General features: G+C 50.6%; 2 protein-coding genes across 2 annotated transcripts in view; both read right to left on the reverse strand.

Moving 5' to 3' along the window:
• Positions 1-2,402, reverse strand: part of KLK6 (kallikrein related peptidase 6) — an 8,881-nt gene extending 6,479 nt beyond the window's left edge. Inside the window, exons 1-3 of the mRNA XM_029926182.1 lie at positions 2,296-2,402; positions 1,042-1,089; positions 509-665 (exon numbers count right to left, since the gene is read on the reverse strand). Coding sequence (XP_029782042.1) covers positions 509-665; positions 1,042-1,087 — 203 coding nt within the window. The 5' untranslated portion in view covers positions 1,088-1,089; positions 2,296-2,402. The remainder of the gene's footprint in view (positions 1-508; positions 666-1,041; positions 1,090-2,295) is intronic.
• A 4,777-nt stretch (positions 2,403-7,179) lies between these two features.
• On the reverse strand, positions 7,180-14,504 carry KLK7 (kallikrein related peptidase 7). The gene is made up of 5 exons (XM_029924360.1): positions 14,451-14,504; positions 10,513-10,640; positions 9,483-9,730; positions 9,158-9,294; positions 7,180-7,335 (listed from the first exon to the last, which is right to left on the reverse strand). Exons 1-5 carry the CDS (start codon positions 14,502-14,504, stop codon positions 7,180-7,182), a joined length of 723 nt encoding a protein of 240 aa, XP_029780220.1.

The raw sequence follows: 14,504 nt of genomic DNA on the forward strand, positions 1-14,504 counted from the left end.
GGGGCCCCCCATGATCTGATTCCCCAATTAGGTCTGTTCATGGTGCGCCTGCGTGGCGCAATCGGTTGAGCATTCAACTTCAGCTCTGGTCACGATTTCACGGTTCGTGGGTTCGAGCCCTGCATTGGGCTCTGTGCTGACTACTAGCTCAGAGCCTGGGACCTGCTTGGGATTCTGTGTCTCTTTCTCTCTGCCCCTCCCCTGTTCACGCTCTGTCTGTCTCTGTCTCTCAAAAATAAATAAATGTAAAAAACCAAACATTTTAGGAAGTCTGTTTATAAAAGCAGCAATTTTGCTGGTCTCCTTCACTGCTGTGTCCCCAGGACCCAGACAGTGCCTGACAGATATTTACCGTTCAGTTAAATACTGGCCAGATGAGCCTGGTTACCTGGTGGGCTTGTGCTGGGACAGGGGGGTGTATGTGCCTGAAATCTGCAAGACGCCCTCCCCACCCCACCCATCGAGGCCTCACCGCAAGCTCTCCTCACTCCCAGCACGGAAAACTCACGGCTTTCTGCAGTGGGCAGCGGTGAGGACCCACAGCGGGTGAATGAGGACTCCTCCGCAGAGCAGGTGGCCTGACGTGTAGAGGGCAGCTTGGTAGGGGTGAGACGTCTGCTCACAGGGTCCGCCATGCAGGACCTTGTTCTGCTCCTCCGCCCAGGCTGAGAGAGGAAGGTCTGAGTCGGGGAGGAGGCCTGGGGACACCAGGCGAATCCTCCAGGAGGATTGTTTCATAGTATTCTGGTTGTGTTTTCGATGTGTTTCGATGTTCGAAACATCCCCCAATGCTGTCCCCGTGTTCCAGGTCACCTCCTTCTCAACCCCACCCTCAAACTCTTCCCCATCTTCCAGACCACCTCCCACTCCCCTTCCTGTCTATGTCCCCCCACCCTTAGCCTCCCCCCAGACTTCCTCCTCACTCCAGGCCTGCCCCACCTCCATATGTGTGCAAAGCCCATCCACACCCTCAAACTCCTTCCCATCAAGCAGCCCCCACCGCACCCCCAAACTGCCTCATCCTGTCCCCTTTCTTCCCACCTGCGGCCATCAGGGTCAGTGCGATGGTCAGGGTCTTCATGCCCATTCCTGAGAAGGGAAGTCAAATGCTCCTTAGTCTTTGTCTCAGACCAACCCCCCAAAGGCCCTTCATCCATCCCTCCGCCACCATCCCCCAACTCTGGCCTGCATGCTCTTCTGACCCTTGACCTCTGTCCTTCACTTAGCCTCCTGACTTCTTGTCACTCTAACCGTGTCTTCCATCCTGGGGTCCCACAAAGGCAGGTTGAGTGAGAAGCCAGAACCGCATGTGGTGGTCGGCGGCTTGCAGTGTGGTTCTTGTTTAGTCTCTGGGCTCTCGTGTGCCTGCCTGCCTACAGCAGGCCATGGCCCAGGAGTGGCCCTGAACTTCTTCCCTCCCCATGGGGTTTTTCTTCTGCACCTTGGCTCTGTGATCACCCTGTCGCTCAGCCCACACCTGGAGGCTCTGGGATGCAGCGTGATCTTACCTGCTGGGGGCCGGCTGCCTGGGGGTCCAGAGGACTCCTGGCTGAGGGGTTGGGGCAGGGACAGCACGTGCACAGGCAGATAGACAAAGAGGCAGAGAGAGTCAGAAATGCAGGGTGTTACGGGGAGAGACGGGACACTGGAAGCAGAGACGATGCCTAAGAGCCAGAGCCAGAGAGACAGACAGCAGAGGATGTACGGGCTGTGGGGCCCAGGCCAGACAGACACCCGGGCTTCCTGGCCTCCCTGGAAGAGGCTGTTCCTGTCCCCAGACACTCCTGGTGCTTCCTTTTAACCCCTGTCTCCCCAGGTCCCAGAGGCAGGAGGCTGCCCCACCCTTTCCTCCTCACCCAGACCTCCCACACACATTCCTTCCATCCCCATGGCCCCGTGGCTCTGCTCCTGATGACCCCTGACCGGGCTTCCATGGAAGGGAACACCAGCCCCTGAGTGCACTGGCGGCCTGGACTCCTGGGTCTGAGAGAGGAGGGGCTGGGGGTCTGGACTCCAGGGTCTCAGGGAAGAGGAGAGAAGGGTCTACAATTCTAGACCTTCAGGAGAAGGGCCTGGACACCACACTTCTGAGTCTAAAGGAGGAAAGATGGGAACTTGTTCTCACTTCTTAGACTCCTAGGTCCTTAAGCAAGAAGATGTCTGAGGCCCCAGATGCTAATGCCCAGGGGAGCGGAGAGTGCCCCCTGGCCTGCAGGCCCTCGCTCCTGGCTCCGCTGCCCTCAGGCACTGAAAACCAGGCCACGCGGGTCAGTGGGGTTGGGGTGATTCACGCACCTGCCCGTAAGTCCCTCTGTGGGTGCTGACGACCTCCGTGTCCCCACCGTAATCAGCAAGCCAGTGAGAAAGCATGTGTCACCAAGCTGGCACCCGCCTCTGCCCTGGGCTGGGGTGCAGGCCCAGGCACTGTGGGGAAAGGGGCCTTGAACAATCGGGCTTTGTCCGCCCCAGCACACAGTGCCATGCTCCCAGCAGCTCCGTTTCTCAACCTCTCTTCCGGGCAGGCAGGCGGCTGTGTCAATAGCTTCCTTTTGTCCCTGTCTGACAGTCCTGTTGCTGTCCTTTGATTGTCCACCCACCTCTGCCCGGATATGAGGACCTCTGACCCTCCTGGTCCCCCTGCTCCAAGCCTGCCCACCTCCGAGGTCTCACTGTCCACCTCTGTCCCCCCAGCCATGGTTGGGAGACATCCATCTCTCTCTTCCTCTGTGTTTTCCTGTGTTTCCTCTGCCTCTTTCCCCATCTGTTTCTCTGGATCTCTGTCTGTCTTTCTCCCTATTCTCTGAGTCTCTGTTGACATTCTCCACATCTCGGTCTGCTTATCCTCCCCTGGCTTCCCCAGCATTTCCACATGCCCTTGCCCAATGTGGGTTAGTTCCCCAGGGGCAGCCAGAGGGATGATGGGGAGCAGGGAAGCTAAGGAGACAGGAGGTCCAACATGTAGGGAGAGGCTGGTAAGTAAGCAAGAATGCAAGAAAATGTGAGAGGGGTGTGGGAGTGTGAAATAGGGGCCTCGGCTGCTGTGGAGGTTTCCAGGGGGATTTGAGGAGGGGTCTTCGAAGCTGGGTCTTGAAAGTCACGCCCAGTGTTGGTCAGGAGAAGCAAGGCACGGAGGCCTGGCTTGTAGTGGATGTGGGCTGAGGAGTGTGGCCTCGGGGAGGGAAATAAAGATGAATGAGCACAAGGCATGAGAAGGAAAATGGGGCTTGTGGGGAAATCACTGGACATGAGGACAGCTGGTATCATCAATGTCCGCCTCAGCACCAGCTTGGGCCCTGGAGGATGAAACTCAACACCTGGCATTCAAAATACTCTTAGGCTGCTCCCGTGCTCCCAACCTCCTCCAGGTCCCTCATACCCGTGTTCCCACTGAACTCAGCATCCTCTTCTCAGAACCCGCCATTCTCCCTGACAGCTGGCTGGGTCTCACACAGCCTGGCCAACCACCGTCTCTCTCTGTTGGCTCCCTCCTCTCTGTCCCCATGCCCCTGACCCTAGCTCGGACCTACTTCTCTCCCACCTGGAGCATCACCCTGGGCTCTAACCCCTTCTCTGTATCCTTCCCTTGAGTCCAGTTGGGTCTTCCTGCACCAGAGCTGACCCTACCCCTCTCCTGCTCCTAGCCCTGCTCTGGCTCCCTCCTCACCCCTGGGACAAAGTCCCAGCCCCTCATCTGGGCGTTGGAGAAACCTTCAGCATCCAATGCAGTGCTGGTCAATAGAAATATAATCCCAAATACACATGTACTTTAAAATTTTCTAGTATCCACAATTTTTTTTTTAATAGTAAAAAGAGGGTTAGGTGGCTCAGCCAGTTGAGCATCCAACTCTTGATTTTGGCTCAGGTCATGATCTCAGAGTCATGGGATTGAGCCCTGCGTTGGGTTCTGTGATGAGTATAGAGTCTTCCTTAAGATTCTCTCTCTGTGTCTCTCTCTCTTTCTCTCTCCCTCTGCCCCTCTCCCTGGCTTACTCTCTCTAAAATTAAAAAAATTAAAAATTAAGAAAATAAATAAATAGTAAAAAGAAAGAGTTCATTTCAATATTTCGTTTAACCTAATACATCCAGTATTGCCATGTAAAATCAAAATAAGAATATTTTTTAAGGATAGTTTGCCTTCTTGTTTTTTGCACGGTAAGTGTTTGGAATCTGGTGTGTCTTCCCCTCACAGCCCATCTCAGTTGGAACTTGCCACATTTCAATCAGGAACCACTGTGGTGAGCAGCTGGTGCATGCACAGCCCAGCTGTGCCCACAGGTCTCGTGCTCCAGCCATGAAGATTGCTCTCTCACCTCTGTGCCCTCACCCATGCTATGCCCCCTCTCCAAATGCTCTTCTCACCTTCCCCTAGCCACAACTTGTCTTTCAAGTCTTTGCATAGACATCACCTCCTTCAAGAAGCCTTCCCTGAACACCTTCCAACTTCCACCCCCTGCCGTTGGGTTAGTCACTCTCTCACGTAGGTTCCCACAGCAGGTGCCTCCCTAAAGCACAGGCATCTGGATCCACGTCCCCCTGCCCCACTGGATCATGAGCTCCTTGAGAGCAGGCACCGAGGTTGACTCACCCCTGTGTCCCAAGTGCCCTCACAGGACCTGACCCAGAGGAAGCCTTAGGAAATGTTAATCAAATGATTAAATGACTTCATTACACCCACTCCCATTTTACAGAAAAGAAACTGAGGCTCAGAGAAGGAAGTTAATTACTCAACATCCAACACTCAGGAAATGGTGGGACCTTTTCAATTGGAACTCAACTTCCAACATGGTGGCGGACATAGTGCATCTTTTGGCGCTCCCACCGGGTGTACCTTACTGCAATAAGGGATGGGAGGGCTTGGGGGGAGTTGTTGAGAGACCCTTGTGGGAAAGGAAGGAGGTGATAGGTGGTGAGGAGCTCCACCTCTAAGAGGCTCTAGGAGGGAGAGAATGAAGTCCCCAACTGCAGGCATCTGCCAGGTAAGATTGTGCCCTCTCTGCCTGCCATGATGCTTATGAGCAGGATGTTTTTCTCCAAATTGACATGCACTGAAAAAATCTTCAATAAAGATAATGTATTACAAGAAAGCTTTGAGAGTGTAAGCAAGGGAAAAGGTGCCAGGAATCACGGATGGTAAGAACTACTATGGCTTCAACTGGCAGCTTATTCCATGGTAAGCAAAGTTCTAGCACTTTCTGAATATTAAGTTTACTTAATCATCATAACAGACCTGGGATATAGGTGTTACTTCTCTCACTTCAAGGACGAAGGAAGAGGAATGGGGAAGTCATGTGCAAACAGCTTGTAGGTGCCCGAACTGGGGCTGGAATCCAAGAAGCCTGATTCTGGAGTCAGTGCCTTTGTCTACCATGCCCCCCAAAAAAGTAAGTTATTTTTTAAACAATCCAACAAGAGCACTATATCAAGTCATTGCAAATGAACCCACCTCCAGACTTGTATAGGGAAGCTGCCAGGTGACCCCAGGCTGACTTAATGCAACTGCGATGTTTCATTACTTTTTAAAACTTTAGATCAAGTATTGATTTGGAGTGATTTGCTGGGGAGAGGGGAAGTCGATGGATCTTCATGGAAGCTGGTGGCTGAAAACTCTTGATATTCCTTAAACTTGACACTGATACAGAGGCAGAAGGGGCCAGGGATTGGGACACCTGGGTCTGAGGGGAAAGGTGCTGGAGGCAGGGATGCTTAGGTCTGAGGGGGTCTGGGCTCCTGTGTTTTGTGCCTATGTTTTCTGCAATATGGGGAGAAGTAGACTTGGAGGCTAAGAGAGACTCGCTAGGGAGATGAGGTAAGGAGAAGAAGGATCTGGAAGACAGTGACTGAGAATTCTTGGGGGGAAACTGGAAAGACAGGCAGGAGAGTGAGTGAGCCTTGGGCCGGAGAGGATCCCTCTGTCAGGTCAGCAGCATCTGAGGTGTGATTGCCTAGGGAGCCTTTGATGGCAGGAAGCCAGGGGCATGGCCAGGCTCTGAGTCACCAGGGACTCCTCCTGCCTCCTTTCCAGAGCCCCTTCCCTGCCTTCCCTGCCTTCTTTGAGAATCAGAGCCCACCAACACAGATTCCCACCCCCATCTTCCTCTGGCACCTGGGATGCTGGCTGCTCACTTTGGGGGGACGGGTCTTGGGGGCCCCAGGTGTCCCATCCACCCACCAGCTCCATCCTTCCTGAAAACCTTTCTCTCCTGCTTTGCCACCTGTGAAAAACTCAGGAACACTTTCACATCCTTTCCACCCCAATGAGGTAGGCTTATTCTCTCTTCTCTCCACCTTTCCTTCTTCCCTCTTGACCTATTCCTCCTCTCTCTCTCTCCCATTTTACAGAAGAGGAAAACTAAAATCTGAGAAATGGACAGAAGCAGGTCACTAGGCAGGGAGCAGGGTAAGGGCTCAAAATCAGATGGGTCTCCTTCTCTTAAGGGTCCCTCCTCCCCAATCTTAGATCTTCAGAGCTTTTCTACCTTTGTTTTCATGTTGCAAAAGTGCACACCCACAGAAAATAAATGGAAGGAAGAAGACACGCCCTAATGACCACTGCATGCCATGTCTTTTCAGACTTTATTCTGCGACTATGTCATTTTACATGGCTAGAATCACATACATATATTTGCACCTTTCTTTTTTCATGTTCCATCATACAACACAAACATTCTTGCATGACACTAACAATTCTGCCAAGTTATTATCCTTAACAGCTTCCTAAAATCCTTGTCCCAAACAGGCCTATTGTTGACCTAAACAATATGCTAATTTGGGACAAGTTCAGTGTTTCCACTGTTTTGTTATGATAATGTTGTGATGAATTCAAACCTTGCTCCACCCTTGGATTTTTATCTTATTTTTTAAGTAACATCTTACTAAACTAGAATCACAGGGTCAACGGTGGTAACTAAGGGTCTCAATTGACCTTGCCAAACTACCTTCCACAAAAATTGCATGATTTACAGTTCCACTGGTTGAGCGTGCTGGTCTCTACCAACACTGAGGTTTTTGTGTTCTAGGTCTTTGTTAATTTGATCGGTTTGCACGCAAGGCATATTGTTGAGGTTGCAATATGTCTTTGAGGAAAGATAAAGTCAAATATGACTACAGTTCATCAAGTCCTTATTTCTGTAAATTCCTTATTCGAGGCATATGGATGAAGAGATGGGAGGTATGCAGAGATTAGCTATGCCTTTTCATGGTCTCATTTATCCAACTGACGAACTTGCAGACTTGGGTATAGACACCTGGGTCATTGGGTTGGCCACAAGGGAAAGTTCCCCAGGACACCAGGCCTTGCAGGGTATTTTTGCACATCAGTGGTCCCCCCGAGTCACCCTGGAGAAGAAAAAGCAGATTAGCTTTGGTTTCAGAGCAGCCACCACTGTCTTGTCCACAGTTTGCAGGCATCAGTTGCCCAAGAAGAAAAGACTCACGGTCTCTGGGGACCAGTGGGACAGCAGGAATTAGCTCTGTCCTGGAGAAAACCATTGGCTTGCACGCCAGCCAATGGGACCAATCACTGGAAAGGGGGTGGAGCTTCCAGAGGTAAGATCCCCAGTTACTTCCCCCTCCCCATCTCCGCCATGTTTAGGATTCTCTGGCGTGTGGCGTGAAGCCCTGTGCCACTGCACAACTCACATATTCACGAAGCCGGTCCCCACTAGGGAAAAAGCCCCACCCCCTGCCCATTGTCTACGATGTACATCCTTGGCTCATCCTCCTTATCTCTAACACACACCATCCCACCTCCCCTTGAAAGCTGAGGGTATAGATGTGGGCAGACAGTCGGGCTACAGAAAGAAGGGCGGAAAGAAGGCAGAAGGGAGAGCGGGAGAGAGAAGCAGAAACATAGAGGGTGGAGCAGAGATGGACACAGGAAGAGACAGGTAAACAAAAAGAGTGACAGAGACAAGAGAGAGAGAGAGAGAGAGAGAGAGAGAGAGAGAGAGAGAGAGAGAGAGAGAGGAGAGAGATATCCCACACAGAGAGAGGAAGATGGAAGATGATGACATTTAGAGGAGGAAAGGAGGTTAGAAAGATGAGGAACAAGGCCCCTGGGTGGCTCAGTCAGCTGAGCATCTGACTCTTGATTTCAGCTCAGGTTATGATCTCAGGTTCCTGAGATAAGGCCCGTGTCCTGTGCCAACAGCTCGGAGCCTGCTCGGGATTCTGTGTCTCCCTCTGTCTCTGCCCCTCCGTGCTCTCTCTCACTCTCTCTCTTTCTCTCTCTCTCTCAATAAAATAAATATTTAAAAAAGAAGACGAGGAAGGGGAAACAAAGAGGAGGGGAGATAGCTGCTTCCCTAAAAGTGGGATTGGGATAAGGTGGAGTAGACGTTGACTCTGGGCACAAAAATCTCAATAATTGCAATAAATAATACAGTAATGCAGTGCTTAAAAATATCAGATGTAGTATGAAAAAGTCCATGCTGAGCACGGTATCCCAATTTTAGATAAAGACAGGGCCAGTACAATGCTTGCTGCGTCATTACTGGAGCCTGAGGCAAATGAACGATTTAGGAAAGCTGATTGCTCTTTACGGAAAACTCTGATATTTTGTTCATCATGGACTTTTATCATGGATTTTTAAAAAAACAATTAACATTTATTTATTTTTTAGAGAGAGAGAAAGACAGAGAGAGAGAGAGAGAGAGAGAGAGAGGGGGGGGGGGGGGGGAAGACAGAGGGGGAGACACAGAATCCAAAGCAGGTTCTAGGCTCTGAGCTGTCAGCACAGAGCCTGATGTGGGGCCTGAACTTACGAACTGAGAGATCATGACTTGAGGCGAAGTTGGATGCTCAACCGACTGAGCCATCCAGGTGCCCCTGTATGGATTTTAATTTTATAAAATATTGCATTAGTAGAATATGATTTATTTTGGCATCCACTTGAACTTTGGGCTTGAAGCTAGTGCCTCACTCTCCTGCCTGTCCCCACATCATCTTTCCCACTGCTGTTCTGCCCCATCCCCAGGGTCATGCCAACCTCCTGGGCTCCCATGACTGCCCCAGAAGAGAACAGGATAGGGTGAGCTAGGAAAACGGGCCCTCGAGTGGGGTGAGGTACAAGGGAGGGTTCAGCACCAGGGTCAGGCGCCCAGATTCTGTACGGTGGGGATGACAGGGGAGCCGGGGCTGGGGATGGGTGAAGTCTCACGTTGCAGGCATTGGTCTTGGAGTTGGGGATGCCAGCACACAGCATGGACGTTCCCAGCAGGTCCTTGTAAACCTTCTTGCAGTCCTGGGAGGAGATGAGTCTGACATCTGTGCACATGAGCATCGATGGAAAGGTCACTGTTGGAGAAAGGGGGTGGTCAGTCAGAGGCCTGGACCTGCTCACCCCTGAGTGCTTGGATCCTGAAGGAAGATCGTGCTGGAGGCTCAACACTCAAGTCATGAAATGGGGCCTGACTCCTGGTCTCTGGGATCCGACGGGGGAGGAATCAGGGGCCGGGGCTCTTAGGTCCCTCAAACAACCTCACCATCCGGGCTGGTGGTGGTGCCCCAGCCAGAAACAGTGCATGTGGTCCCAGGGGGTTCACAGCGGGAGGGCAGGTTGACTTTTTTCACACTCGATGACAGCCTGGCTGGGCGATCCAGCTTCACAAGCATAAGGTCGTTAACGTGGGTCTGAGTGGAGTAACCAGGGTGGCGGAATGACTGCTTGGCCCGGATCTTCTGGGCTTTCTTACCATTCAGCTGATCACTGCCCATGTGCACATGGTACTCACTGGGATAAGAGAATGACATTCAGAGAGAAATACTGTGATAGGGAGAAGGGACCTCAAGGGAGGGGGACAGAGACCCTGAGAAAGGGGGACAGAGACCCAGAGAGAGGGAGACAGAGACCCAGAGAGAGAGGGCTCCAGCATCCCTGCCACATACCTCATCTTGCAGTGGGCAGCTGTGAGCACCCACCGTTCATTGAGCAAAACACCTCCACAGTGAAGCTGATTGCCCTGGAGCAGGGCCACCTGCCACGGGTGGGAGCCTCTTGTACATGGGACTCCTTCAATAATCTTCTCCCCACTCTTGTCACCCTGGGCTGGATAGAGACATGGAGGGAAGTCATGGGTAGCAAACATCAAAGGGGTTGAAAAGGCAGCTGATGGATTTGGGGAGAAAGATGAAAAGAGACAGAGAGACAGGAGATATGCAAAGGCAGAAATGGAGACCAGTGCAGAGAAAGCAAGGCATGGAGATGGAGAGAGACAGAGGGAGTATGTTCAGAAACCCAGGAGGAGCACCTTGTCCGGAGGCAACCACAGAAGCTGATGGGAGCAACACTGAGTGCAGGAGATGGCCTGGAGGGCACAGAGACCCCAGGAGTCGGAAGGTAGCAGGAGAAAAGGAAGCAGGAGGTAGAAGAGTCTTGTGTTCTGTGGGTAGAAGCCGCTGCAGGGGGAGGGAACTGACTCAGGGAGTCCTTGGAGAGAGGGGGCCCTGAGCAGGGTCAGTGGGGATGGAGGGAGGCCCCAGGGGTGAGGTCAGCCCTCCCAGTTCAGCACTCACCTTCTTGTCCAGCAGATCCCAGAGCTAAAGACAACAATAGGATCTGCAGGGGCAAGAGAAGGGATCCTGCCATGGTGGCCTCTCCGAACCTTGCCTGGGGCTGCCAGGCAGAGGAAGGGTCTCTTCTGCTGGGAATGGGAAGGACAAAGAGTTCAAGAAGCAGGAGTCCAAGTCCCCCCACCCCCCAGCAGACCCAGGGGTCCCAGCCCCAGGCCCTCCTCCATCAGCCCCAGGAGGCCAAGCCTCCAGACCTCCCTTCTCCTTGGGACCCAGGAATCTGGGTTCCCATCCCTCGCCATCTAGATCCTCAGTTCCTTTTCCCCCAAGAGACCCCAAATGCCAGACTTCCAGCCCCTCATCCCTCAGAACCAGGATTCCAGGCTCCTCCTCCCCTTAGGGGGAGGAGCCAGCTGTCTAGCCAGCCTCATCCCGCACCCCAAACAAGGCCCCTTCTCACCTCTGGAGGGTCTGATGTGATCTTGGCTCCAGACCCAGTCAGGAGCCAAGCGTGTCCAGCCCTGCGCAGGCTGGCCCTCTTATACCACCTCCGTCCCTGTCCCCGTGCCCGCCCCCAGAGCCCTGGGGTTCAGGCGGAGTCTGCTCTGAGACACCCCCTTCCTGTGTTCGCAGTTATCTCGAAGCCCTGAGGCAGCTAAAGCAATCTGCTGGGGAGCACTCAATTCTTCCTCCACCCTCCCTCTGGAGGCCTGGGTCGGGCGGCACCCAGCCAGTTCGCCCCCGCCCATTCTGTCCCAATGTCCCTCCCTGGTGGCCTGAGGCTGGCGAGACCAGGTGCTAGCTCTGAGGGGGGTCGTGGGAGCTGGAGCCAAGGGAGGGCTGAGCTCTGGGATTGGCCTCCTCTGGGGCCAGTTTTTGTCCTTGTTCCCTCTCAGGGGTGGCCTACCCCCTGTGCTCTGATTCTGACCAGCCTGTGGGAACCTTTCCAGTCTGGATCCTCGTGGTGTCTTTGAGCCTGAACCCACTCCCAGCCCTGAAATGAGATATGAATTAAAAAGAGAGTATTTTCCTTAATCACACCCTACTAATTGTTCACTGTTATCATAGTATACATAGATTTTTATCATATAATGTATTTATAACAAAACTGTACTAGGCATTACATAACGTAACTTTTCTCCTCTGTAAAATACCTTGAACAATTTTTCCTCGTGGTTTATTTAGATAATTTCCTCTTGCTTCCCAGATAGTATTCTGTTCTATGATTTTACCATGATTTAGGTAACATGTTTCAAACTGGAGTATATTTGGATAGTTTTAATTATAATAATGCTAGGATGAACTTCTTTCTACATTCATCTTTGCTCCTTGTTTTCATCCAAGTATCCGTTGAACATCTACTCTGCCAGAAGCTGTTTTTCTCCTGGGGACACAGGAGTCAACAAAGCAGACAAAAATTCCTTCAGACAGACTCTCCTAGCGGGTGAGGACCATGTATACAAAAATAAGTACATAAAAAATATTGTTTGTTAGGTGGTGGTAACTGCTATGGGAGAAAAATAAAAGCAGGAAGAGGGATAGGGAGTTATTGGTTCCCTCCACTCTCAATAATCCCTGGGGTTATAGACTTGGAATGATGATCGAAAAGACTCCCATGTGAAGGTGACATTTGAGCAAAATCTTGAAACAGATGGTGAATGGATCCATGTAGCTACCTGTAGGTAGTGAGTTCCAGGCAGAGCAACTTGCAGGTGTGAGGCTAGAATGTTCTAACAGGGAAGACATTTTGACTGGAGCTGAATGAGCAAGGGAGACAAGGTCAGGCCATGAGATCAGAGACAAAGCGGGACTTAAAGGACACAGAGTCTTGAAGACCAATGGAGAACTTAGGCTTTTACTTTAAATGAGATGGGAACCATTATCTGATTATTACTTAAAAATAAACTCCTAAAAGTGGAATTGCTCCAGCTTCTAAAGCAGACCTCCAAAACGCAATTGGTCCCTCAGCTATCAGCCCAAACCTTATCTGAATGCCAGCCCCAACCCAATTCTACCTTTGTCCCATAATTTGACCCATAATAGGCATTATTGTTGCCTACCCAAGCATTCACTCCTTCTGCCTTTCTATGAGCACCCCGATTTCATCCTTATACTTTGGTGCAGGAAAGCACCAAACATGAAACCCATATTCTGCTTGCCAGTGACTGGTTAGGCATGGACAGGAAAGGCTGTCCTGGCCAATAATGAGAGGAGGATCTTTGGGGCACTTCTAGGAAAGACTGTTTTATTTTCAAAAGAGACACCCGAAGAGCTCTCTTTTCTTCTCTGCCAGATGGCATCTCTTTTAGATGTAAGTTATGGAATTGTGGCAGTCCTGGAACCATGGAGCAATGTGGTTGGCAGACTAAGCCAAAACAGTGAAGATGGCCAAGCAGAGAGATGGGACAAGTGGGGTCTTTGATGAGGTCTCTGAGCTGGTGAATTAACCAACTATGTTGCCTCTTCATCTTGTGACTTCTTCAGGTTTCCTATTTGATTTGGAGTTTTGGTTCCTACAGCCAAATCTTCCTTAATAAGACATCAATGTTAAATTCTAATCTGATCCCAAACCATGAATCCAAACCCAATTCTAACTTGAATCTGTATCTTGAAGCTACAGTAATCAACAAACCCAATCCTGCCTCCAATCCTAGTTCTCTTTCCAGCCCTCCTCCCACATTGTCTTTCAGATCCAATCCCTCATACACTTAAAAAACACATATTGAGCACCATCTATATACCACGCTGGGCTAGATGCTGAGGATACTGTGGTGCACAAACCTGGACAGAGTTCCTTCCCTCAAGGCGCTGACAGTCGAGTGTAAAATAAAGATGCATAATTCATAAACAAATGTATAATTACAAGTACAATGTGTGCTCTGAAGGAAAGCAATTCCTGGAGACCTTGACCCAGGAAGTGGCGATGAGCTAAGAATTGAAAGAACAGTAAATTTAACTAGAATAAAGTGGGAAGGGATTGGAGAGTATATCATTTAGAGGAAACAGTATGTGCAAAGGTCCTGAGATGGAAGGGGGTCATGGATGGAGCTCAGAGACGGGGGGTTGTCTGGGACCAGATGATAAAGAACGTTGTGTGTAATGGCGAGTTTGACTCTATTCTGTGGACAATGCTGAACCACTTGGACTTTAGTCAGAAGAGTGACATAACAAGATTTGCATTTTGCAAAACGTCACTCTACCTGCTGTATGGAGGATGGATTTTAAGGGGATGTGGACACATAAGAAGACTATTGCTATAGTCCAGATGAGAGATGATGGTGACTTGGATAAGACCATTTAGGAGGTGAAGATGGAAATAAGAGAACGAATTTAGTATGTGCCTAGGAAATAAAAAAATAGGCCTTAGGGATGGATTAAATGGAGGTTGTGGTGAAGGAGACAGATGTTAAGACTTCAAGTCTCTTGCTCGATGGATGATAGTGCCATTCATTGAGAAGGCCTGGTCAGATATGATCAAGTGCTCACGAGAGGGTAAGAAAGACCTCAGTGGCTGGCTTCAAGCATAATTCTTACTATGACACACTTTCAACACCAATCTTGACACAAACACAAGTCTTAAACCAAAACCTCAGTTCATAACCAAACCTAACCCTTAATTCTGCTTTATCCTGTCCAATTCTACTTACCTGACCAAGTCCTTGACTCCAAATGTCAGGTCGAGATACGGCTCACACCTCAACCAACCTTAAACCATGAATCCCTAACCATAAGCCAAACTCAACCTTGACCCAAAACTGAATGTCACCATAGCCTCCATCCCAAGCCTGACCCATGGGCAATTAAAACTACAGTGCCCATCCTTGTACTATTCCAAAAGGCCCACACTGACATCTTCCCTATGAACTCATTCCCAAATCACACCAGTCCTAACACTCTGGCTCCAGTTCCAGCCCTGTTCTCCTCTTCAACCCAATTTCTACCTGAAATTCCTTATTCATTTCCATGCCCGTCTCCTTCCCCCTCTCCACCTTCAT

The sequence above is a fragment of the Suricata suricatta genome, chromosome 16 (genome assembly GCF_006229205.1).
Source record: "Suricata suricatta isolate VVHF042 chromosome 16, meerkat_22Aug2017_6uvM2_HiC, whole genome shotgun sequence".
Classification (NCBI taxonomy): domain Eukaryota; kingdom Metazoa; phylum Chordata; class Mammalia; order Carnivora; family Herpestidae; genus Suricata; species Suricata suricatta.